Source organism: Ammospiza caudacuta, chromosome 9 (assembly GCF_027887145.1).
Source record: "Ammospiza caudacuta isolate bAmmCau1 chromosome 9, bAmmCau1.pri, whole genome shotgun sequence".
NCBI lineage: Eukaryota > Metazoa > Chordata > Aves > Passeriformes > Passerellidae > Ammospiza > Ammospiza caudacuta.
This window is the reverse complement of record NC_080601.1, coordinates 20517245-20543769: the sequence shown is the minus strand read 5'-3', so window position 1 is coordinate 20543769 and position 26525 is coordinate 20517245. Positions and strand designations below refer to the sequence as shown.

Here is a 26525-nt window from a genome sequence, read left to right as displayed (position 1 = left end):
AGGCAGCAGCGCAGCTCAGCAGCTCCGCTGGGGCCGAGCCGAGCCGCGGGCACCGGACCATGCCGTCCTACACCGTGACGGTGGCCACGGGCAGCCAGTGGTTCGCGGGCACCGACGACTACGTGTACCTGACCCTGCAGGGCACGGACGGCTGCAGCGAGAGGCACCTCCTGGACAAGCCCTTCTACAACGACTTCGAGCGCGGCGCGGTGAGTCCCGGGCGCTGAGGCACCGGCCCCGCCGAGCCCGCACGGGGCGGCAGCCCCGGCATCCCGGCCGAGCCCTGAGCAGCGCCCCGAGGGCTGGGCACGGCTGGGCTTTCTTTTAGCGCTCGTCTCCGTGTGCCGGTGCTCTGGAGCGGGACACCGAAGTGCCCGCTGCCCTCCCCGGCCGCCCGGCATCCGCATCCCTGCCTGCCCTAGGAGCCAGCCCTGGCTGCCTCCGTCAGACCTTGGGGAGGACGGAGCCCTTTGGTTCGGATTTATGATGGGCTTTCACATCTCCTCGCACTTTCTTTACAAATACAAAAAAAAAATTAGTGTGTTTCTTGGTGATAGGTGATGTTTAGGGTCAGTATTTATTAATAGTCAGAGCATTGTTATCTCCAAAGAATTAAACAAAGAGGTAAGAGCATTTAGTGGAAAGTACAATGCCTGCCAAGAGAAACATGTAGGGCAGTGTCAAAGAAAGCTGGAGAACAGCATGAATGTGTGAGAATGAAGTTGTGGCTAGGCTATAAGCTGCACTCTTCTTTTTAGCTCAGATTTCTGCTGTTAGCTGTGCCCTGTCCTCTCTGTGGTCCTATCACCGTGTTTCAACTATCCAAATGTAATTGCTTATACTCAGAGCATTGGTTTTGAATGGCATTTATTTATTTGCTTGTTGTCCACTCTGGAAATAATAGACTTTTTTCCCGCCTTTTTCCAAAACGTGTATTTTACCTGGAAACAAAATTCACAGTTTCTAGAAGGTCTGATGAGATAGAAACAACTTTGAAAGTTTTAAAAAGATATTCAGAAGTTTGGAAGTTAGACCTCCCACCACATGTACAAGTGAGTCTTCAGTGTCATGGTGCTGCTTTGCCTTGAGGTGTGGTTTTCCATCCATGTGGCTTGCAGCCTGAATTAGGTCCATGGTCTCTTGTTGATGGTGTGTGTGGTTGTGGTCCCCCAAATATTTACCAGCCACTGTTACTGAAGTTAATTTTCTTTCATGATTAGACATTCATTAGCTTAGGACGTTGTTACCTGAATCTCCCCAGTGGACATCCAGTCATTGTTTCTCTTTATCTGCTGAATAGTCACATACTTTAGGTAAAACTGAACAACATTAGCAAGAGAGGTGGAAGGAGACCTCAGACTGTCCTGCAAACTCAAGGTTAGGGTGCTCTCCCAGGAGGGCTGAGCCCTGCCCAGCTCAGGAGATCACCACCAGGTTTTACTGACCAGGCTCTCACTCCTGGGCTGCAAAAGAGGGTTTCAGGTGGAGAGCCTGGCAGTACTCTGAGCATTCAGTTGGGCTGGATCCTGTCATGGGGAGAAAATGCCATGATGGAGCATTCAGTGTCTGCCCAGCAGCAATGGGGGAGCTGCTGTGGGACCAGATCCAGCAGGAGCAGAGATATATCCACTAGGTGATATGGTGGGTGAAATACTCGGTGATACAGAGGTGTGGGTGTTAGCAGCAGTCAGTTTTTCAGCATGTATTTATTGTGGACCATCAGAGTAGTCTGTGTTCTGTAAAGTGTCCGGCTCACTGGACACTTGCAGTACAATGTGCTGCGTTTTGGTTTTGAGGATGTTTTCTTGGGGAACGCAGCATCTTTTTCCAGGTACCTGTTCAGGTTACATTGTGCCCAAAACACTGTGTCTTAATAGTATATTGTGCAAGGGAAAGAAGGAAAGAAAAGAAAAATACCAGTACAGAACCAGAAAACTAAAACTGAAGGCGGCCAGAAGACTTTGAGTTTGGTTGGTTTGCAAAATGTAGTAATTGTTTTCACAGTTCTGCCTTTAGTTTTTCTTTCAATACCATCTTTTTAAATTTTTTTTTTCTGCAAAGCAATTAAATTGTTAATCCTTTTCTAAAACAAATAACAGTTTTTAGTGGATGAGCAGAATTTTGCAATATTATTTTGTAATTGTTGTCTACTTTCCAGGTTTGGGGTTATTTTCCCTAAATGTTGTGCCAGGCTCTGTAGTTCCATTCTCCTCATAATGTCTTAATTTGCATTATTGCAAATTGGGCATATTACTACATGTGATTAAAGAGGGCATGGGCCAGATCTGAGTAGGAGATTTGTATGGCAAATGTTGACTGAGGGAAAAATATGTGGAACACCCTGAAGGAATTTGCACAATGGCAGCTCAGTTGTAGTTTTTCGACTCAGTTCAAGCCCTGGACGCAGGCAGTGTTGAAAGTCATAGTTTCTTTTCTTTACATAGTGTCTTTTGAGTAAATTCCTCTGGTGCTGAGTGATTTCAAAGTCTATGGTATCCCTCAGTTCTCTCTTTCCTTCCCCTTTCATCTGCTTTTTTGCTTTTGTTGAAAGAAAAATACTAACATGTATTTCCAGAAAGGAAATGCAGCTCTTTGCACTTAGAGCTTTATGCGAATACAAAGAAGAGTTGTCTGTGCCATCCTTTTCCAATATAAGAATGGTCAGTAGGAATCTCTCCTCAAAAAGAGACTCAGGTTTTGCATGAGATTAAATTGCTTGAACAGCATGGTACAGGAATTTGGACAGTACAATAGTCTTATTACTTCTGTTCTCTCACTCTGCCCTCAAACTGTATAAAAGCTCCTTGTGTCTCTGGTTTGCCATAGAGCCACCCTGGTGTTTATCAAGGGACCTCACACAACAAATGGCATAGAAACCTTCAGCAGCCAAGTGTCAGTTCTTACCTTGTACATTCTCTGTAACCTGACACACCTTTATCTATTAGCAAAATTGTCATCTGAGGTGAGCCCGTGGCAGTGCTGCCTTGGAGGGAGCAGAAGCTGTGTGAGGTACCAGGAGGGAGCCCTCCCTCTCAGAACTGCCATTAAAATTGGAAGTGTGAAGGTCATAAAAAGATTAAAACCTTCCAGGATCATTTAGGTTAATTTCATGTCCTTCTTGCATTACATCAACAGTAACTACTTTAGGGCTCTGGTAATATAGGCTTATAGGCTGTTTCTTTTAAAAATGAGTTTCTTTTAAAAGTTGGCTGTCAATGTGACATTTCTATCAACACCTTGGATCCGATTCATATTGCTCTTTAATTTAAATCTTATGTGTACATATCTCCGGGTGTGATATTGTACTTCAATTCCTTTGTACATCTGAGCCTTACAAACATAAAATGTATAATTGTCCAAATTTTAGCTGTATAAACATAAAATGTACCATTGTCCTCATTTTAAAAAGGGAGAACTGAAGAAGATCAGGAAGCAAAAGGCAAAGTGGATTTTGGTGATCTGGTTACTGTCCTTAGTCTGAAGCACACATAACTAACACAAAAAGGTCTTTAAATTCCTAGTCCAATGTTCTAATCTCTTTAACATCTTTCCACTCCGACAGTTGCATGAGATGTGCCCTAGCAGTACCTCCTTCAGCTCTTGCTAGGAGAGCAGTGAATGGTTTCATTGGCCTGCATGTTTTTCTAAGACTTGCACACATTTCAAGGAGTAATACTCTTTTGAGGTTGCATCCAAAAATGTTTCTCCATTTCTGGAGTGTTTTGCATGTTATTGTTTGTTCTTTTTTTAAATCTTTCTGTTGCACTGAAGTCCAGTAATGGGACTTCCTTTTTTCACCCAGCAGAAGCTGGAAAGCTGTGTGAGGAAAGACTAGGTATGCCTGGGTAGGGCTGGGGTGCTTTCTGCATATGCAGTGCATCACTGGCTGTATTCTGCTCTGCAGGTGGACTCCTATGATGTGACTGTGGAAGAAGACCTTGGAGAAATTCAGCTGATAAAAATTGAGAAACGAAAATACTGGTACCAGGATGACTGGTACCTCAAGTACATCACTGTTAAAACGCCAGTGGGTGACTACCTGGAGTTCCCGTGTTACCGCTGGATTACAGATGAAAAGGAGGTTGTCCTTCGAGATGGAAGAGGTGAGAGCTATTAGAAACCAGATTTCCTGCAGAACACCTGGAATTCTTCCATCTCTCCTTCCCATTTCTCCACATACCTCCCAGTCTTCTCCCTTCGATGAGGACCCTCTGCCAGACCTCTGCTGCATCCTAGACAGTGGCTTTCCCTCCTAGGAATGCTTTCTGAGCAGCCTGTTGGGCACTGGCAGTTGGGTTGGATGTTTTGGGAAGCACATGCAAGAGTCCTAATGCTGGCTTGTTACACTGGTCTTGATTTTGAAGGTTGACCCTAATGCCACATTTTTTACTGCTCCACATCCCCATTGCTGGAAGCCCTTTTGATCTAATTAGAATTAGTGTTCCCTCTTTGTTTATTCTAAGCTCCTAAGTGGCCCATTATTAATTGCCGGTAAATTGTCTTGTTTTCATGAGAATGAAAGAAAACCCCAAAGCTGCTCAGCAGGTGCAAACTGAAACAGCAGCTTACTTTTCATTCATTCTCTTTGCATGCTGTCAAGTCCAGGACAAGGCAGGGTGATGGATTGGACTGCTCCAAGTAATGGTGACTAACTGAGAAAGGTGTTTTTAAGTGTCTCTGACACCTTCTTTCTGTGACCAGGGTTTGGGTAGACATTTGTCACTGATGTTTGCTTGTTCCTCTCTCTGGTACCTGGGGTAGGTTGGCTACTGTAGTGTTCTGCAGCATGAGTGCTTGAAAACAGCTGAAACAAGTGTGAGGTGGTAGGAAATAAATGTTTATATTCACCTTCCACTTTTGGCCACTTGTGGCTGGGGCATTTTGTGTTTGAAGTCTTTTGTCCTATAATGACAACTATGTGTCAGTTTATTTTTGGTGTTTCCATTTTTCATAATTTGCTTTATAACAACTGTACCACTTCCATGGAAGGCAGCTTTGTGTGGCTTTCAGAGTATGGTGAGGCAAAGGAGAAGAGCAAGTAAAACTTTCTTGGTAACTTGGACGCAACCACCTGGAAACCATTAGCCATGTACATTATCAGCTGTATTACCTCTGATATTACCAGCCCCAACCCCAAGCAAGCTTTTGTCATGAAACTTCTACTGGTTTTATCTGCCTCCACATTTGTGTATGTAAAGTGAGTCTCGTACCTTGCCCTTTCTCTGATCACTGAGGAAGTCTCTGTGTTATTTAATGTTATATTGAATTCATGGTCAAAACAGCAAAATGTCTGGAACGGAAGTGTCATTGTTTTTTCTTTCTGTTCTCATGACTGGAAGATGTGATTATTTCCCCAAGCTGGCTGGGGAGAGCATTGCTCAAGGGGAGAAGCTTGGAGATGTTTCCTGCACATGTCATTTAGCAGAGAAGATGATCTCAAGTAATGTTGTGGTTTCTCTTATTGATGGAAAGTCCCGTAGATACTGAACTGTAAAATTAGTTCCCAAGACTCTCTTCAGACCACTTAACACTAGATATGTACAGCAAATGTCTACATTAGAAAACCAAGGTTATGTACAGTTGAAACTGATATTCCTAGTTGGAGCTGATTTTCCCTTGGAAGCACCAAGCCAGGAGCTTGTCTTCTTCCACAGATTCTCTAAGGACCTGTGTGTCCACTCAAAAATACTGAATTGGATCATGTAAGCATTTCCCGCAGAAACTTTGTATAGGTATAGATCAGAATTTTGAATTTTGAAAACTTTGCTGTCCTTCTCAACACCTGGGCAGTGATAGGTAGAAGAGACTCATAACCCTGTCTCTTTTCCCTGTTAACAGCAAAGCTGCCCCGAGATGACAAGACTCAGATCCTCAAGCAGCACAGGCGCAAAGAGCTCGAATCCCGTCAGAAAATGTACCGGTGAGTTTGCCGCTGCTCCAGGGCCTGTCCTCCTCAGGGCAGTCTGGCACAGTATAGTCACATTACCACCTGCCTCTAATTACTCAGCTGCTGGATGAGAGAAAGCCTGAGTTACCATGTTGGCATATCTGGTTTTAACTCAGATGGAATCCATTGTACAGTGATGATCACCCTGATGCAAGTGGCATTATGGATACTGGTGCCTCAGATAAGCCAGTCTGTGAGACTGCCATGGGAATTCAGTGATACAGCCTCTGTGTGGGCCCTCTGGCACGCCGTTGTGCTTTCAAGGAAAATCTTCAGGGAAGATTTGAAGGCATATTTCATTTGTCTCTTACAAGCAGTACTACAGTTTTAGAACATGATCTGAACATGTCAGCTTTTCCTGGAGCATTTTGGCTGCTGCACCAAGCTAGCTTGAGCTGTTTCCTGCACCAGGGTGCAGTGAAAACCTGGCCCTGTTTGAGTGAACTGGAATGTGCTAACAGAACACAGTTGTGATGTATAAAAATCTCACATATGTATATTATACCTCTATGTTTCACACATATATATATGTACATACATGTATGTATTTTACTTATATATCACATATATATTATGTGATATATCATATATATCACATATATATTATAGACATTTTTTCCTAGTCAGTGTCATGATAAGAAAATTCTGTCCTTTCTCAGAGGGTAACTCCAGAAGGCATAGACATTGCCTTTTGCTAGAGATGTGCTCTGTTAAAATAACAAAAGTTTCTTGCGCTTGTAGCTCCTTATTGGGAGAGTAGGGGTCAGGGCAAAGGGTCTATTCAGAATTGATGGAGTGAGGCTTGGTGTGTGTGTTGTTTATTTCATTTGAACAAGAAAGGCTGTTCCCTACAAATTACAGGAAATAGAGCAGAGGAAAATATGGTACAAAAAGAGGTGTGCCACAAAATTTTATTTACATATGCAAGAAGGAAGGCAAAACCATTTGTAATTTCAGGGAAATAGCTACTAAAAATTCTGATGCATAGCTGATAATACACAATGCAGTCTGTGTGTGGCAGGCAGTTTGGAAATACCATTGAAACAGTATTCTTTACAATTCACTTTCTTTTGTTTTGAAATAAAAATGGGGCAAAGAATGTTTGCTATGGCCATTAGGAGGTTGAACAGTTAAATCAAGGCTCCTGGAGATGGCCTTTTGAAGGAATCTAAATACATGCCTGTGTAGTTTTATCTGCTGCATCTCAGTTCTCTAGAAGTGTAGTCCCAAGAATGAGCATGCATTGGGCAGCTGTGTCTTTGTCCCCTCCCCTCATAATACATTTGAAGTCAGTTTCAACCAAATGTGGCAAATGTGTCAAAATATCACAGATATTAAGTTACTTCAAGCTTTGTGAAGGTAGGCAGCCAAGTGTGTATGCCTTCCAGTCTGCTTCAGGATTCTGTGGGGTACTGGTAAGTGTTGATGTAGTGTAAATCACTTATTTTGGCCTGAGTCTGACACAAGATTCTTTTATAGCAGTGAGCCACCAAAACAGTGGAGGTCAGGACACAGCTCCCATGCTGATAAGATTTTATGGTTAGTCAAACCTCTCTTATTTTCTCAGCTGGAAGGAGTGGCATCCAGGCTTTCCCCTGAGCATCGATGCCCATTCTCACAGTGAACTGCCTCGTGACATCCAGTTTGACAACGAGAAGGGAATTGACTTCATTCTGAACTACACGAAAGCGTAAGTGTTTGTAAGTCTGCAGAATCTCTTTTGGGGCAGGGTAAGGATCTGACCATCTTTTAGGTTTCATTGAATCTCAGAATTGAATTTTTTTCTCCAAGTGCTGTATCAGCAGCCAAAGTATGAAAGTAGGAATTTAATGGATTTGTTATTTTATTTTTTATTTATCAATATTTATGTTTTTCACACTGACTGAGCCTCTGCATTCTTGTTAGCCATGGTTTTGACTGTAGGCAGATGGAGACACTGGTGAACACTGGTGGAAAGCATCAGCAGGACTGCAGGCATGTGAGACCTTGAGCTTCTCCCTCAGTTCTCAGCATTGCCCCTTGGAGATACCTTTCTCCTCTGACTGTTGGTGATAATTGAATCTTCTGGTGGCATACACAAAGAAGGTTGTTATTTATCAATGCACCCTTGACATCCTGCTGGAGAATATCTCTTCTGAGCAGCTCATCAGTTATCCACACCTGAGTGTAATCTGCTTGGGGCAGCCAAGTCACTGTCCACCCACTTGGACATATCATGTCATTGAGGAAAACATTGCCTGGGCACAGGATGAGCCTGGATAATCAATCCTGCAGAGCTCTGGAATAGCACAGTGTCAGAGAGGCAAATGGGACCTTCTCCTTCTGTGCTGTCTCAAGAGCCCAGGTCATACAACACTGTCTCAGATATCCCACCATACTATCAGGTGGTGGAATAGTCTGACATGGGACAAGATTCGTCCTTGCATGTCAGAGCATTCTGGGTATTTTATTTATTCATTTTTGCAGCTGAATTCCGCTGCCAGCACTGAGTCAAGTCAGCATGGTGTTAGCCAGTGCAAAGCAGCTGTTCCCCAGCTCAGATAGAAGATCTGAGTGATGCAGGAGCAGCAGCACCTGAATGCCAGAGATGAGAGGATTGCCACTAGGAGACATAAGCAGTTTGGAGGCTGCATTCCCCTTCCAGCAATCCCATCCTGCCAGGCTGTGGCACTTTATCAGAGGGCCTGAGCCACTGCCAAGTGAAACTTGGAAGTGACTCAACAGAGTGCAGGGACATCTATCTTTGTCATTGGCTGTAAGGGGCCCTCCCCATGAAATAGGAACCTGAAACTGTGCTGCTGACAGCCAGCCATTCTGGATAACTGGTATGACACAAAACAGATTTTCTAAGAAATGGCAATGCTTGTTGTCTGGCACATTTGGCTGAAAAATCTAGACCTATGTTTATGGTCAAGTGAGTTGTGAAAATCTTTGGAGAAGAGTTTGATGGGCCTTATCTAGCTCTCCTGATGTGCTTTGGGAGCTTGGAACAACTGTTTGCAGGAATGGGGTGGAGAAACATGGGGGAAGGCATGGGGCTTGACTTCAGTTTGGGTGCAGCAAGAAGGATGGCAGAGAGGTATGTCTGAAACCCAAAGGCAAAGTGTAGCAGTGGGCAAGGAGAACTTTTAAGGGAATATGTGAGAGCTGGGAGAGTTATATGAGACATAGGAAGATGTGGAAGAGGGGAGGGGAAAGCCCTTTTTCTAGGGACATGTAAAAATGAACTCGGAGGGAGATACGTTTCAGATATTCCTTATGCTGTTGCAAGATTGGATTTTTGGATGCTATTGGCAGTGGATAGCTCTGTAAGTTTAAAGGATTAATTGTGTGTAGGTGGAAATAATCCTGAAGGTGCCTGGTGCTGACGTGACCTACACTATCTAGCAAATGGAAGCTCTCAGCCTGGATTCTGTGCCAGAAATGCAGGCTTGTGTAGCTATTTTGGACCAGTGTTGCATTTGGGCAGATTAAGTTCTATAAGCAACTCTGACTTTTTTTTCCTTGCTCTGGTTTCTAGTATATGCCAGAGACTTCCAAGTACTCGATTTCTTGAGGAAAACATATTTTGTTTCCCGAGTCCTTTGGAAGTTTTTGTACAGTGATTCTGTGTCCCTGTTGGGTGTGAGAAGACCTCTGGAGACACCATCACCTGTTCTAGCCTAGACAGTTGTGTGACTTCCACTTCCAAACATGCCTCCAGGCACCTCTTACCCTTGACTGCCATCTGCAGCAGCAGAAGGAGCCCGTTCCACATGCACTCATCAGGGCTTAGTGCAGAAGCAGCTCCTTTGTTTTTCTGCACTGTGGTCATGCTGGTCTAGAGCCCTCCTTCCAGAAAGCCACTGGCTGTTTCTCCAGGCTTTTTTTGTCCTCTCCAGCCAGTTCTGATCCAGTCTTTTCTATATGTTTGATGATTATAAATCCAGCCTCCTGGATTCTCCTCAAATTCTTTTTGGGAGGCTTTCATGCAGCACTGTGACTTTACTTTGTTGTCTGCCCTGCATATCTTCATGTGCTGTGTGTGCTTTTATTTGTGTGTTTGAACTGTTAGTGGGAAGTCAGCTTTCTTTTTCAAGTTCATTATTTGCTTTCTAGTCAAAGTAAATGATTTCCATCTAATAGCAGGAGTTTAGCATTTATGCAATAATTTAGGACTTGTAATTTCATATAAGGGGAACTTGCTTGGCTGTGCTGTGTTTGCTGAATTAGCAGATGAAGTCAGACATTTCTGGCTCCCAGCCCACTGTGTTCATGTGATGTGTGCAACTAAGAGCCTTGGTTTCTGGGGTTAGATGTGAGCATCAAGTTTATCCAGCAGCTCAAATAAATAGAAAGCTCTCAAAAACTCAGGCCTCACATTTTTGGGATCCAGACTGGCCTTTGTCAGGTAGATATTTACAGTACTGCTGGGTTTTTTAGGAATAGTGGCTGCCTGATCCTGGGTTATCTTCTGACTTTGTGCTCCTGTCTGAGTCTCTTTATGTCACCACACCACATTCTGAGTTGGTGTTGGTAGTGCCCTCAGCACTCTTAACTGATATTAACAATGTGTGAAGCACCAGTTTTTCTGACTCCAGTTTTATAGGTGCTAAAGCACTGCCAATGTAGGCTGCTGAGAACAATTCTAGAACAGAGTTCTGTACATGCAATAGCAGAAGTTGGGCTCTTGATGTGCCTTTCAGCCTTGTGTGTAAAGGTACAGCCTGCAATATTAATTCTCTAGGGTGGCTACTCCCACATTCCACTACTAAAGTTTATTGTGTTTAGATGTATAAAAACATTGAAAATAATAGGAATGGATATTGAGAAAGCTGGAGATTATTTTTTCCAGATATGTTTTGCTTTGGTTTATTTTAGGATGGAAAATCTTTATGTCAACCGTTTCATGCACATGTTCCAGTCTTCCTGGAGTGATTTTGCAGATTTTGAGAGGATTTTTGTCAGAATCAGCAACACAATCTCTGGTGAGTTTATCAGCGTTTGCTCGTGTTTGCGTCACAGAGTGACTAATTAGTTGTCTTGTTTGATCATCTGATTAGGATGGATGTGGCTGACCTGCTCTTCTGCTCCCCAGGAAATAAACTGTATTCTCTGAAGTTTTACTCTTCTTCAGGCTGCCTAGGGATGAATTCACTGAAATAAGAGCAATTATGCTTTTCTTGGGTATAAACCCAAGCATACAAGGTGGCAGAAGTATTAAAAATTAATTATAGCAATTTGTTACATTTAATAAGGTTGCTTCCAAAAGTACTTTTAACACAAGAATTAGATATGATCTACAATTAGTTTCATTGATAATATTTCCATACTCATGAGGAAAGCTCCAAATCTGTGACATTTAAACATTAAGCATCAGTCTCAGTTATGTTAATACAAATCTCAGTTTGCTTTTTTGCAAGCCTTGGCAGGTGGTTCAAGGCATTTTTCAGTCATGCAGTTTCTGTCCAAGGTGCTGAGTAATTTTTTTCTTGATGTAGGCTTCAGATACAGCAGCAGATTAATTAGGCAGTTGATGGAGATAATGTAAATGTCATTTTATATAAACTTAACTTTTTTCTGTTTTATTAGAAAGCATTGTGGTTTTTAAGACTTTTTAAAAAGTATCACTGCATTCCCTTGGGGCCTATATTTTTAATATTTTTAGCCTTTTTAGAAAAATTAAATGCTTTCAGAAAAAGTACCACCTTGTTTAAAACTAGCCAGTAGTGGAAAACTTCTCTAGCTTCATTTTTCCCCTGAAGACACCAATGGGGTTTTTCATATTAACTGAAGTGACAACATGACATTACAAAACAGAACACTGCAACTATAGAAAATATCCAGTAGTACTACATATGTAATAATAAAGAGATGGAGTATCCAAAACTAGAATTTTATTGAGATGTTCATCTGGGTTTATATCAGCAATTGAAAAATAAATAGAGGGAAAACAAGTCAAACAAGCAAAACAACAAATGAGGAGTTTTACTGAGTCAGAGTCCAAACTCATCCCCAACTTTCCCTCACCCAGCTCTAGCCTAAAAGAACTGCTCCAGCCACTGCTGTTCTTTCCCTACACACTGATGTGCATTTCACTTCTCCTGCTTGTGCCACCTGTTTTTGAACTAATCCCTCTGTACTGCATGCCCTGTGAATCTGAAGAGGGGAATTTAAAAATTTCATGGAAGACCTGAGAAGGCAGTTTACAGATGAAGAGAGTATTTTTCATAAAAGTTAGATATTTTATTCCTTATTTCCTCTATACATGGATAAACAAATTATCATCAATTTAATTCTTCTCAGTGTGAGAAGCAAGAATTATATTTTCCATTTAACTTCAGTGATATTTCTTAAGTCTGTCATATTTTGAATCCTTTTCTTGCTGCTTTCTCTATTCAAAGTGTCAGTGCACTGTAACAAAAAGGTGAAGGGGAAAGGAGGAATCCTACAATGCAGTAGGTATTGATGCTGCACACACATTGATGCTGTAGGCTTGCTTTTCCTTTAGAATATGTGATGCAACACTGGAGGGAAGATTTTATGTTTGGCTACCAGTTCCTGAATGGATGCAATCCTGTGCTGATCCGGAGATGCACAGAGATACCCAAGAAGCTGCCTGTGACCATGGATATGGTAGAATGCAGTCTGGAGAGGAACCTGACCCTGGAGGAGGAAGTGAAGGTATGGCTCTGGGCCAGGCTGGGCTCCACCTGTTCCTTCTCACATCCTCTAATCTCCAGAATCTGTGCTTACTGCCTTCAGCCACATCTCCTTTCTTCAGGATGTGTGATAGGTCATGCAAAGATGCTTGTCTCTGCAGGCTGGCAGTGCTCCTGCTGGCTTTCCTCCTGCTGTCCTGCAGCTGCAGGCCATGCCTGTCTCCAGGCCAGTGGAAGAGCTGTAACCTGCAGATGAACACTCCTTTGTCACTGGTTTAGGTTAGGGATTGACTGAGTGCCTCCGAGGGGAAAGGTGCCTCTTCCTTTCTTGGCAGGGCCATTCCCACAAACATGCTGAAGAAGGGTTGACAAGGGTGGTGCCTTGCTTTTGTTTGTACAATTAACACAAGGCTCTCTTCAGCTGTCAGGGTGAAACTTGCTTGTGTGTCACTGCATGAGTACCAAATAGATGCTCTTTGCTGAAAGGCTCACTGCCAGACTCTGCAGACACCAGTCAGGTAGTTTGTGCAATGGTTCTTGCTGTCTCAATGGCATCATTCTTGAACTGCCATGAGCAAGGGCAGGCCAGGGGTAGCTTGTAACCACCAGGCTCATATCAGTCTCTGCCAAGGCTTCCCATTCCTTTGTTCCAAGCTGCTGCTTGCATATAATTAAAACACATAATGCTTCTCTTTTTCTTTTTCTTTTTTTTTTTTTTTTTTTTTTCCCCACAGCAAGGCAACATTTTCATTGTGGACTATGAGCTGCTTGATGGTGTGGATGCCAATAGAACAGACCCGTGCACGATACAGTACTTGGCTGCACCCATCTGTCTGCTGTATAAGAATCTGGAGAAAAAAATTGTACCTATTGCAATCCAGGTGGGCTTGCTGCCAGGGTCAGCTGTTTGTTGTCTCATTTTAAACATGAAGGACTTGGGGTTTCATGTTCTTTCTATATCTTTCAGCTTGGTCAAAAGCCTGGACCAGACAATCCCATCTTCCTTCCTTCAGATGCCACCTATGACTGGCTGCTAGCTAAAATTTGGGTCCGCTCGTCTGATTTCCACATCCACCAGACAGTGACCCACCTCTTACGGACACACTTGGTCTCAGAGGTGTTCAGCATAGCCATGTTCCGGCAGCTGCCTGCTGTGCATCCCCTCTTCAAGGTTAGTTCTGGCACAAAGGGAGGGTCTCTGGTGGGGTGGGGTTGTTATCACCTCAGTTGGAAAAACCAAAAGGAAGTTCTGGTGATCGTTCAGCTGAAATAGTTTGACTGGCTGCCCTGCAAGATAAGATGCAGCTAAACCACCAGGACTTCAACCTTTACATCTGGCTGCTGTTGAATTCAAATTGAGAATTTTCCTTCTCTCATTGTTTGCTTCATTTCCCAGCTCTTGGTGCCACATATGCGGTTCACAATAGCCATCAATACCAAAGCCCGAGAACAGCTTATCTGTGAATGTGGCCTTTTTGACAAGGTGGGTAGACTCCTTGTGAATCTTCATTGTTCATGTCAGCTCATCCTTATCCATGGTTCTTTGCTCTTCATGGTTCCATATGTACATATGTACATATCTTGTAATCATCACATATTGCTTTGTTCCCTGACCTTTCTATTAAAGGGCAAACGTAAGTAATGCCAGCTGAGGAACAGGCACACAGAGCTGATGCCTTGTGCTAAAGATGTTCTCTTTTACCTCTAAGTAGCCAAATCAGATGTGGCCAATGTCAGTCAGTATCTTGCCCAATGCTGATGTGCCTTTGGGTTATAATATAGGAGTGCATATAAATTCCTTCATATGTATCCACATAGTTAAGCCCCCAACTTCTTTTAAATATTCAGTTATTCACCTGTGAGCAAAGGGATTTGTAATTGCAAATGGAAATCTTCATCACAGAAGGACACGTAGGTAAGACAGATTTCTAAGACCACAAAGAGTGTGTTTGGATTGCAGACTGTCTTCTTGAGTTGCCATAAGCAGCAGACCTGCTAGGACTGAATTTCAGCTTCCTCTGAGTCCGTGAAACGTAGCTGTATGTCACACCTTTATCAGTGGTTTGGGTGAGGGCTGGCATGCATCCTCAATAAGTTCACAGGTGACACCAAGCTCCCTGGGAGAAATGGAATGCCACATCTAGGAACTGCATCAGCCTGGCACACAGCAGTCTCTGTGGCAACATGCTAGGAGCGTGCTATGAAGTTTGGGGAGGCTTCAGAAACCCTTTCAAAGAGGGAGCCTGTGTTTCTGTCCTCGTTGCACCACTGACACCAGGTCAAAAATAGCTTCCTTGCTTCAGAGTTTTTCATCCAAGCAGAAAAGAGGGGTTAAATCCAGACACCTTTCCTTGTTGTCTATACTCCCCTTTGCAACCCTTTAAACAGAAGTGTCATGAACATACCCCATGCATGTGGGATGAATGTGTGGGTAAGAGCTGCCAGCAAGGATCTGGAGTTCCAGAATTTGCTGGTTCCAATGCAGATGAACAACCAGCTAGAGGACAGTAAATGTAAGGTCACAACTACTGCAACACTATATCATATGCTAGAAAAGCAACTTTTGGGAACTCTTGCACAGTGATTATCTGAAGAGTTTTGCTGTGCTGTCTATTGTGGACATGCTGTGTTTTTCAAATGTAACATATACTGAAACTCTGGGCATTCCTCATTAGTCTTAACCCAGCAGGATTGATCTCCTGGCATTATTTCCAGTGTGACTAAGGGTAGCCTGCATCCCGGAGAACTTGCTCCTAAACTCCTCTGTAACAGCACTGGCAGTTCAACTTAAGTCCTCTTCTAACACACTCAGGGCTGCCTTCCTTCACACATGCACTGGTGCTGGAGCACAGGGCTGCAGGGAGTGCCATGGGGCTGCAGGGAGTGCCATGCCCTGATCTTGCTGTGTTTTGTTAGTGTATTCCACTATAAGCAGTACCCATGGTGCAGATGTGGATATTAACAGTGGTTCATGGGAGAGGTGTGAAATCCCTAAAGTCAAAATGCACAGTTCCAGTACACCTCTGCACTTTGGTACTTTGTGTGGAGATGTGGTTTTCTCCTTGAAAAACAGATTCACCAGCATTCTGTATCCCATCTCCTGCAGATTTGTAAAGCCAGTCTTGTCACAAAGGGAGCACAATCTCCTGCCGTTCCCATCTTGCTGTTTTTCCTTCAGGCAAATGCCACAGGTGGAGGAGGACATGTACAAATGGTGCAGAAAGCAATGAAGGATCTGACCTACAGTTCCCTCTGCTTCCCTGAGGAGATCAAAGCCAAAGGAATGGACAGCAAAGAGGATATCCCCTACTACTTTTACCGGGATGATGGCATTAAGGTCTGGGAGGCTATAAAGAGGTAATAGAACATGGTTCTAGATATTGGCTAATACAGTCACAGAGACACAGACCTCATTTTTTTCCTCCTCACTTTGATCTTCATGGCACCTTGTAAACAATACCTGTGCTGGTTAGTCACATAGTGCCTTTTCCATCCAGTATATTTTATCTGAGGAAAAATATTTAGTCACACACACACTCTTGAAAGACTGGTAATTCCTGCTTTTTTCAGTGCTGTTTCCTTGCATTTTGTGTTTCAGAGGACCCTTTACAAATATGTACTCTTCTACAGAATTTCACAGAAATTTAGTGAGTCAGAATTTATCCTACAAAAGGAATTTAGTTATTCTTTTTTTAGCTATGCACAAGCCAAGAAAGGACCCAGTTCTCTGAGCCAGCCACATAAGCTCATCAAGATTCTTGTGGACGGAAAATATAAGCTTGGCTTCCATGATGGTTCTCTTTTGAAACTCTGTAAATTAGGTATAAACTGGTTGGAATAAAACCTTTCTTAAAATGCCTTAAAATTTCAAAGTCTGAGTTTAATCAGGAAGAGCAGCAATTTTGAATAAGGAGAGGTACTGCAAGGCTGCTCGACCACAAAATCATGGCTCCTTTTCAGATCTGAAACACTGCCTTGCATGATTTATATGGATTTTATTCTGCAGTGGCATTTAATTTAACAAACAACATATTTTTGCATGGCATACATTGCTTACCAAATATGCAGCTGTTTCTGATCACATGACTTTTGAAAAGCATGATCATTAAAAATCAGATCTTTTGTGTACACAAAGTAGGAGTTTTATGTTGCAAGGATAATGTTGGAAGTTCTGGGGACATCTTTGCCTCCTGTGTTTTCTCTGTGTTTTTACAAGGGCTTATCTTGCAATATTTCCTGCAATTGTGAGTGCCCATTTGAGAGAAAAGGAAGTTGTTACTTTGCTGTGGTTGTTTTCTTCATGACGTCCTTTTTTTTCTTTTTTTTTTTTTTCTGTTCTCCTACTCTTTTCTGTGTTTTATTTGTGGATTGAGATATGCCTTTCAAATACCAGGTAATACTCAGTCAGCTCAATTCAGTTTGAGTGTTTGTGGGTGTTGACCTTGCTGGAGGGTGATGTTGGTGGCCTCGAGCTTGGCTGGGAGCTGTGAATCATTGGGTTTATACATGGAGTGGGCAGTGCCCTTCTGAGTGTGTGAGCTCCTGACCCATGAACCCATGGCCATGCAGTGTCTGCTCACCAGGAATCTCCTACACTCTGCAGGGCTATCAGTCTTCACTTTTCTGATGAAATAATTTCTATCCCCAGCATTACTTCCCGTGTTGTAGAAGGCCTAGGCCTAAGGAAGCTGATAAGGTTGTTCCCACAGAAACCATGAGTCTCACATAGCAAATTTGTTAAGTCCTCTAGTCCTCTTCCTGTTTCTGATCTAGCTGCAGATAGATACACCAACCCAAAGACATTTCAGCCCAAAAGGTCTCACCCACACTTCATATACTGACTTCTGTTTGTATGGAAGGGGGTCTGAAATACTGCCATTTTGTGAGAGGAGGATCCCCTTCCTGTATCACCTGGCACCAGTGCCAAATGCATGGAGAAAGAACTCATGGAGAACAGCTTTCTCTCTGCATGTTGCAAAGTTTTTGTTTCCTTTGCATTTCCTCTGGAAGCTAAAATTACTTAAACTTTTGGTGTTTATTCAGTTATTTGTCTGCCTCAAATGACAGCTCTTGATTGGCTGATAGGAACCACATTGACAGATTTGCAAAAGTCTCCAAATTGCAATAAATGTATAAAATGTATAAATTTCTATTTTATTAAGGGATAAATCTCTGTTGGGTAACAATTCTTCAGTCAGCTTATACAGTCAAGTGTTTCATCTTGTGGGTTGCTGTCAAAATATTTAGCAAGAGATTTAGCAGGGTACCTGCAGAGCTAACAGAACATCTCAGCACAGCTCCATTAACCAGTCATTCAGTCATGAACTGCAGTTCTTAAGGAAATCAGGATTTCCTGTTTTCACTACTTTCAAAACTACTTGTGTTAACTGAGTGCTTTAAGAGCCTGTCTTTGAGAGGTGAGCTAACCTGGGAAGTTTTCCTAGGAAGAGGCATCTTGAGAAGAGGAACTGAACAGGAAGGTGTCTGCTGTGAACAGTGGGCATAGGAAATAGCTCTAGACCTCTTCTTCCCAGGAAAAGTTTCCAGAGCCACTTAAGTATTTCACAACAAGGATATCCAATGGGAGGGGTCAGATATTGGCATTCAGGAGCAGCTTTGGAGTGTCCCACAAACAGGGAATGGTACTGGTATCACAGTGTGGGAATCCCACTGCCCAGTGTGGGAGCCATGTGGATATGCAAGAGGGATTCTGCATGGAGTGAGGAAAAGATGTAGATATGATGACAGAGGCCTGTGCAGGAGCAAAGCCTCAAATAAGAGAATAAAGTGCACAGGATTTTTCAGGGGTTGCAGTGTGGTCCAGGATCTTGTTGTTGGGGAAAGAAGTGATGCTGCAGTCCTAAATGAATCTAAGTTGCCTCTGTTAATTGCCACTGCTTGTGGGAAGGAGATAGGAGGGTTTTGAGACCTTCTCTTGCCCTTTTCTGTTTAGCATCTGCAAGGTCAGAAGAACATCTTCTGGAATGGCAGACTTGCATTCTCCTTTCATTTTCTTTGTTTGTTCCTGTCCACAGTTTTGCAGAGGATGTAATTCACATCTACTATGAGAGCGACGAGGTGGTGTGTGAGGATGTGGAGCTGCAGGCCTTTGTCAAAGACATTTATGTCTATGGAATGAGGGGTGTGAAAGCCTCAGGTAAGGTGGGATGGCCCAGCTGGGTGTGCAGCTTGTGCAGTCCCTGCTGGCAGCAGTGCTGAGGGCAGAGCACAAGTCAGAGACCTGCTCTCTTCTTGGGCTGAAGGAGCTGGGTTTTGTTGTGAGACCCTGCTCAGGCCAGTTCTCAGGAGACAGCTCCTTCCTTTGACACAGATTCTCATAGTGAGTTTGAGCAGCTTGTGTAATCTCTCTACACAGGGGACAGGGCCTTTGATTTTGTCTGCTCATGCTTTAGGCATTGGGGGCAGTGTCTGTGTGTGCCACAGCCACCAGGCAGACTGATGGACATCGAGGAGGAGCAGGGCCCCTTGAATCCTCTCCTCCAAACCTCACACCAAATAAGAACATGTAATAACCTCCCAGGGGTATATTGCTGCATTTCACATTTGCTCAGCATTGGTGTCATCATTGAACTATTCTACTCTCTTCAAGAACAGATACTCATAATTTCCATGAAATAGTTTCCTTTGCTCTGTCTCTTCTCACTGCCTCTCTTTTCTTGCAACCCATTACTTGGCCATGGGAGCTCTCATCGATAAGATGGCTCACTTTGCCTACCTGATTTAAATACTCTCCTGTTGTTCCCTAAACATGTTGCTTTTCTCTTCCACACACATTTTTTCCAAGCAGATTTTCAGGAATTTATAGGGGTGGCTGGGGATTCTTCCTATTGTCCTGTCTGATTTAAATCTGTTAACACCTGTTGGCCAGTGACCTAGGGCAGATGGCTCTGGTGTTGCATGCACATTGGAGTGCCAGATGTCCAGGCAAAGGTGTGATGTTTCCAGTCATTATGTTCTGGTGGATAAAAGGCTTCTGGGTTCTGTCAGCCTGGACAGGCAAAGGTTAATTTTTGTTTGTCTATCTGTCTCTTAGCAAAAGCTTAGAAATGTTGTTCCTCCTGGTAAGGACGTCATGCTTGACCTAAGCATGAGAGAAGCATATGAGAGAAGTCCTGAGCTTCCAGGGCTCCAGCTGGGGTGGGATGCTACAAGCACCACTGGTGGGAGGACTGCCACTACAGATGGGAAACCAGGCTTGCAGCATCTCTTTCTGCGCTGCTGCTGCTCCAAGGGTTGTATCATAGAGAATGGAGATTTGGCAGGGTCTCTAAAGAATGGGAAGAGGCTAAATGAGGGAGACTGTGGCTCCTGTTTTTTCCCTGGGAGGGCAGCTGTGACTGGGAGAATGCCAAACTCCTTTAAAGATGAGCACAGTGTACTTGGAATAGCAGGACACAGGAGGGGATGGTGCATCCTCTCCTCTTTGGGCGCAGTGGCTGGCCAGAGCTACCCCTTCCCTCTTGCAGGCTGAGTTCTGCATTAGGTTGGTGGTGGAGATATGAAGTAGCTGGCACAGGCAGCCTGGGCAGGGGCAGCTTGCATACTGGGACCAGTGGTCACGTTGGGCTGGGACAGGGGTACAGCACAGGCCTGTGATTTAGTGAGGGCAGGACTGATACAGGGCTGGGGTTACTTCGCTTGCAAACTATTTCCCTAGCCCCTGACTATTCTGTTTTTTCTTTATATAACTCTGATTATTCTCCTTCAAAGACAGCTTAATGCAACTATTTCTGTTCCTCATTCTGTTTGTTTTTCAGAAGTTCTCATTTCCTCATTTCCCATTTCAGCAAATCAACTCTCCCTGCACTCTTTCTTCCAATTCACTTGATTGCTGAACCTCAGACCTTTATAAATACAAGCACATGGTCGCTCCCTCCTTGGCATGAACCTTCCCTGCTCACACTGCAGACTGAAGAAAAGTGGAGCACCTGAGGTCCCTGCCCTGGGGACTCTGGGAGTTCCTTGCTGCGGGGTAGGTAGGACAGGAACACTGGTTTTTAAAGGCATAATTACACTTTTTCTTTCCCTCATGGAACACCACCTACTTTGCAAACAGTGGTGATGCCTCAGAGGCCTGAATGAAGCAAGGCTGTTTTTACAGCTGCACAGCCAAGGCACAGAGAGGTGAGGAGCTCCTGTGGGACCACACAGCACCACCCACAGCCTGCCCTGCTCTGCAGACACTGCTGCAGGGCCCTCTGACCCGTGGGTTCTCATCACTGCTGGGTGGCAGGGTTACTTCATTGCTGGGTCAAGCTTTTCTTCTCCCTCATTTAGGGTTCCCTAAGATGATCAGGACACGAGAGACGCTGGCAGAATATCTCACAGTGATCATGTTCACTACATCGGCTCAACATGCAGCTGTGAATTTTGGTCAGGTAGGAACCTGTGGGAGCACTGTTCTTCTTCCTGGGCTGGGAGGTACATCTACCAGGGCAGGGTCTGAAAAGCATTTTTTAGTAGGTATACAGAATTTCATTGCTTTTTTTTCAAAATAACTGCAGAGCCATCTACAAATCCCTGTGAAGTCTGTGGAAACTGAAGTAATTTGGAAGCTGAGAAAGGCATTTCAAGTCCTACCAAAGATCAGATTAGGGGTTCTAACTCATATATTTTAGTTTTGTTGATTTTATTACAGGAATAATTTTTAAAGCATTTAAATGGCATTGCTGCTCATCTCTTGAGTTTACAAACCAAGTGGCAACTTTGGGCTTCCTCTATGATGTTTGATGTGTCACATACTGATAACCTGTGTTATCCCTGCCTGCCTTGACTGACATATATCTGCCCTGAATCTGTAGTAACCACCGCCTTTCAAATGCTGTTTCTTTTAACATCACAACATTTTGGAAAGCAGATTTAACAGCCAGAAGCAAATCACTTTGTCAGTCACAGAGCTTTTTCACTGAGTGGTGGCCAGTCACTGGAGCAGGCTCCCCAGGGAAGTGGTCGCAGTTCCAAGCCTGCCAGAGTTCAAAGAGCATTTGAACGATGCCCTTACTCTGATGGTTTAGTTGTAGGTAGTTCTGCAAGGATCAGGGAGCTGGACTAGATGATCCTTATAGGTCCCTTCTAACTTGAGATATTCTATGATTTTATGAGCTTTTTTTTTTTTTTTTTGCGTGTTCTCACTTCAGGCATAGGTGATCTCGGAGATGATATCTCAGAGATAAGCAGAGAGACCATCTTTCTTATGGTGGTTATTCCCAAATACCCTACATCATTTTTTATGCTGACCCTCCTGTCCACCCCTGCAGCTCAGGAGCTCTGGAGAAGTCTGGAACCTGGTGTCCAATGAACTCACATTACTGCTGTGGCATGTCCATAATCAGGGACCTCTGCAACTGTTCCCTTCTAACTTATCTTTAGAACTGATTCAGACAACTCCCAGTGCCCCCCTCAGAAAATCCTGTCTGTTCAAGTACCACCAAGAAACCATCTCTTAATTTGGCTACAGAGGATATGCAGCCCATCAGTAAAAGCATCTTCAGGCATGGAAGGAAAAGGCAGAGAGGGCTGAGGGGAGGAGGAGGTGGCTGTGCACTTCCCCTCAGGCAGAGCAAGGGCAGAGTAGGTAATGAAAAAGTGCTTGGGATAGAAAGGGTTCTGGTAACTGCAGCATCTTAGATGGTGGCAAAACTCAGGGTCATATCTGAGCCAAAATGAGACAGCAGCATCTCACTGCACTGAACCAAGCCAGCAGTGACTATGTTCCCAGTCTGCTGCTCACCATGGCCATATCTGCGTGTCATAGTCCATATTTCTTGATGAACCAGCATGCTTTATCTCTGTTAGTATCTGAGCACATGGGCATTCGCTGTGGGCATGTTCTTGGAGGAAATTTAGCATAAAAGAGAAGCTAGAGTAAGGGTGATCGCCTGAGGTTATCAGAAGGGAACTTTGTTTAATAAAATATTTAAGGCCTTAGCCAGTCTGCTGAATTTGGGCTGTGAGGCACATGCCTGTGGTTAGCAGAATAAATTCTCCCATTTAGATTACCCAACTCTCTCTCTTGTGAGTTCCTGGGCAAAGCAGTAGGGACTTCCTTGTCACCTCCAGTCCCTCTATAGAACTTTTCTGTCATTAGTATTGTCTCTTTCTGAGGAGCTCCTATTACAGAAGCAAAGTCCCTGTTGGCAAACTCCTGCTTTTCTTTGGTGTGTTGCTAAGCACCGGCCCCTGCAGGTTCTCACTGTGCTCTCCTGCTCTCTGTGCAGTATGACTGGTGCTCGTGGATTCCCAATGCCCCACCGACAATGCGCTGCCCTCCCCCTACAGAAAAGGGCACCGTCACCATCGAGCAGATTGTGGAGAGTCTGCCAGACAGGGGACGTTCCTGTTGGCATCTTGGAGCTGTCTGGGCCTTGAGCCAATTCCAGGACAAAGAAGTAAGTCAACCCCCCTGCTCTAGGTGCTGGAGATGTGAAACCATGAGGGCGACGACGAGACTGCACAGACTCATGAGACTGTTCTGCTGCCCTGTGCTTGACTTGGCCATTTTCACCTTTCTGTGGAGATGTATCAGTGCTGTGGGTTTGCCTGAGTTCTGCCAGGTGCAAACCAGCCAGGTGCAAAACCAGGGAAAGAAGTTGTATTTTTACTCTGAGGCTGTCTCAGCTATAATCAAAGTTGTTAAGCTTGAGCATGGCATTGCTTAAGAAGGATGCTGGTGTGGGAGGCAGAGGGCTGCAGAGGCATAAGGCTGCAGTGCTGGGGAAGTAGGTACAGCAGTGCTGTGTCCCCCATGTCCTGTTCCTTTGGAAAATCTACTCCAGTGCCATGTGCACTACAGCTGTGGCTTGTGCCTGGCAGGTGAGGAAGGAAAACAAAACAAGCCTACAGAAGGCTTGGCAGGCATGTAAAGCCATGCATGGCTACAGGTCTGTAGCCATTTCCGTCATGTAAAATGAGGTTGTAGGTACCTGGTTGTTTCACACAAGGGCTCTGGAGAATGTGTTTTGAAATCCTTAAATAGAAGATGATGGACAGTGGGTACTTTAAATTCAGTTTCTCTGTAAGAACACAGTACTAGCAGAGAAGCTTGTACTATGGGAAATAGTTCCCAAAGTGCCCAAAGCAATGCCAGTGTGCATCTTGGCTGTGCACTTTTCAGAGCACCCTCAGAGTCCAAGCTGATTAAGCAGCTGTCGTATGAACTCTGAAGGACAGTTTGAAGTCAACAGAATCTTCCACTTTCACTGAATGAAGTAGTCATTTTCCTTTTCAGCCTCTGGCTGGGAATTCCCCTCTAATGCTATCCTTTTTTCTAGCAGCATAAATGTTTGGATGGCTATACAGAGATCTGGCTTAGGAGGCTCATTGGACTGACTACCGCCTGAATAAAAGTGCATGGTTTTCAGTGGATGAGATCTCTTCAGGCCAAGGAGTGCCATGTAGACACCTGAACCACACCACAGAATGATGCAGGGATGGAAAGAAGCAGCCAGCAGTAGAGGGAAGGTGTAGGCTAGTTTAAATATTGATAATACTATTTTAATAGAAGCATTTGTGAGGAGAGGCTCTGGGTGGTGTCCTGCCAAATGGCATAATACTGAAAACTAATTGCCTTTGCTTTCTCAAAGCCTGGTTTCTTGGTGTTTTTCAATCAGCTGTTTCTGGGCATGTACCCAGATGAACACTTCGTGGAGAAGCCAGTGAAAGAGGCTATGGCAAAATTCCGCAAGAATCTGGATGAGATTGTCAGCACCATCACCGAGCGCAACAAGAACAAGAAGCTCCCTTACTACTACCTCTCCCCAGATCGTATTCCCAACAGTGTTGCTGTCTGAGCACATAGCCAGGAGAGTTTGAAGGCCTGTAAAGCTAATGATGTTTTTCTGTTACATGCTTCTTCAATTAGCTTTTCAGAAATGGGTAAGAAACCCACCCTCTCCATCAGAACTTGCTTACGTCTGTTTGAACTTTCAAAATAAATTTGGTTATGACCAATCTTGTAAACAAAATCTAACTGACAACCCTCTAGGTCAGATTTGTTACAAATTTATTTTTCCAGGATTTTTAAACTAATCTTAGAATCAATAGACTTGTTATCTTTCCCTCTCCTTGTCAAAACAATGTAATCACAGATTCCCTTATTCAGTGGAAATAGGATCATGAACAATAAGCAAGTAACATTTTAAAATCCTTCCTGTTTTTAATAGGTGACAGTGGTGACATAAAAAAATATAACATTTAAAGTTTATGTATTGTTTTGAATCTGATTAATGTGAAGTATTTTCACTACCATCATGAATATCCTAATCAGGATGAAAGTAGAAGCAGGAAATTTTTTGACATAGCTGATGGGGTTTTATTGCTTTCTTACCGAGTTCATGTGAGATGACATCTCAAAGGAGATGAAAATTTTGTACCATCCTAAACCTAAGTATTTTCTACATGAAACTAGGAGAGTTTGTTTTAGCCTCTGCCAGCAGAGTTTGATGTTATTCACATGTAGGGACAAATGTTCTACTTAAGGGAGTGCTGGCAAGTACAGACCTATGCTCAGTTTGTTTCATTGCTGAGGCTGTGGGGTTTGTGGACAGATTCTTCTGTTTTGTGGGGAATGAAGAGGCTACTTTGCATAATGGAAAAATTTGTGGAGAAGGCTCAACTGACAGCTTCTAAGAGGAATCTTAAGATTTGGCCAATTAAGCATAACTGGCATGTTCCATCTTAGTTATAAACCACTGAATTTTGTCTGTTTTGTGTAGAGGTGTTTATGTTCGAACACTTGGGCTCTGGTAAAAGTTGAGAAAGCCACTGAAAAAAAACCAAAATTGTGGTTTGTGAAATTTAAGTTGTGGTTTTGCTGATTAGAATTTGGGGTTATTTTTCTGAGAATTTGTTCCTTGTACTTGATCTGCCAGCATGCAGTGTGTTTTCTCAATAGATAAGAAAGTTCCTTGTGCTAATTAAACAAAACTGAACATCCAACTTCTATTTCCTAATTCAGCATCTAATGCTATATGTCTCGAAAACCTTGTAGGAATAAACAGAATGTGCTGTGTAGAGAAATGAAGCTTATGTAATTGAGAAATTCAGTTATTTTTATGTAATTGAGAAATACAGTTATTTCTATCATTCATGTGTAATTTGGAAAATAGTACTACTAAAATATACACCCTTTCATATGAAACAGGTGTGAAAACTGATTTTAGACCCTTTACAGCAGACTGATTCCTGTTTTTTCCCCCTCAACCAAAGACTTCAAGAAAAATGTGGAAGGTAAAACCATTTTCTATTATTGAGTAGTACACTTATGATTTATGCATCACCTTCTCGCTGCAGCCCATGAGAATTGATGAGTGTAGAAGCAGAGTAAAGCATCAAGGAATAGGACCAAGGAATCAGAGACACCTTGTGAGCTCCCTGCCTCGAAAACAGAAAAGTGCAACTTAAATGCAACAAGCTGATGCAATATATCCAGCGTGCTAGCTCCAAATTTTGTGTTCTTACTAAGTACAAAGAATGTCCTCTGGCTTCAGCTTTCATTTGATAATGATTTGCATAGTCAAGTATTTTTTAGAAAACAAAATTTGGAAGGAGACTGGTGGATGTTCTCTCTCACTTGTGCACTCTGCTGTAGCCTGTGGACCTGGGACGCAAGTACAGTTGAGGGGAGGTTTGGGGAATTAAATGCACAGCTTTGAAAACTGGCATTAGCATCTGATTCAATGGCAGGAAAGGCTGTGGAAAGAGGTAAACAGTTTAAAACTATTACTGACACAGGAAAGAAGCAGATACCTGCAAATAGTAAAGTGCTTACTCTTCCAGGGGGCCTGGCTGTACATGTTGCTGTCCCACTCTCAGCTCCATTTTCAGCTTGTCTCCATCTCTCAGAAAGTCACCTTCCTGTGCACAGGCCATGGGTTCCTTCCCCACATCTTAGAGCTGTCTCCTAAAGTCATGGCACT

At 43.5% G+C, this 26525-nt stretch overlaps 1 protein-coding gene across 1 annotated transcript; it reads left to right on the top strand.

Annotated features, from left to right (window-relative positions):
• ALOX5 (arachidonate 5-lipoxygenase) lies at positions 1-25876 on the top strand. The gene is made up of 14 exons (XM_058810413.1): positions 1-209; positions 3905-4103; positions 5839-5920; positions 7515-7637; positions 10808-10914; positions 12438-12610; positions 13323-13469; positions 13556-13759; positions 13985-14071; positions 15767-15945; positions 18624-18745; positions 20887-20987; positions 22827-22997; positions 24219-25876. The coding sequence occupies exons 1-14, from the start codon at positions 60-62 to the stop codon at positions 24396-24398; spliced, it is 2025 nt and encodes a 674-aa protein (XP_058666396.1). The 5' UTR covers positions 1-59; the 3' UTR covers positions 24399-25876.
• Positions 25877-26525: the final 649 nt, after the last annotated feature.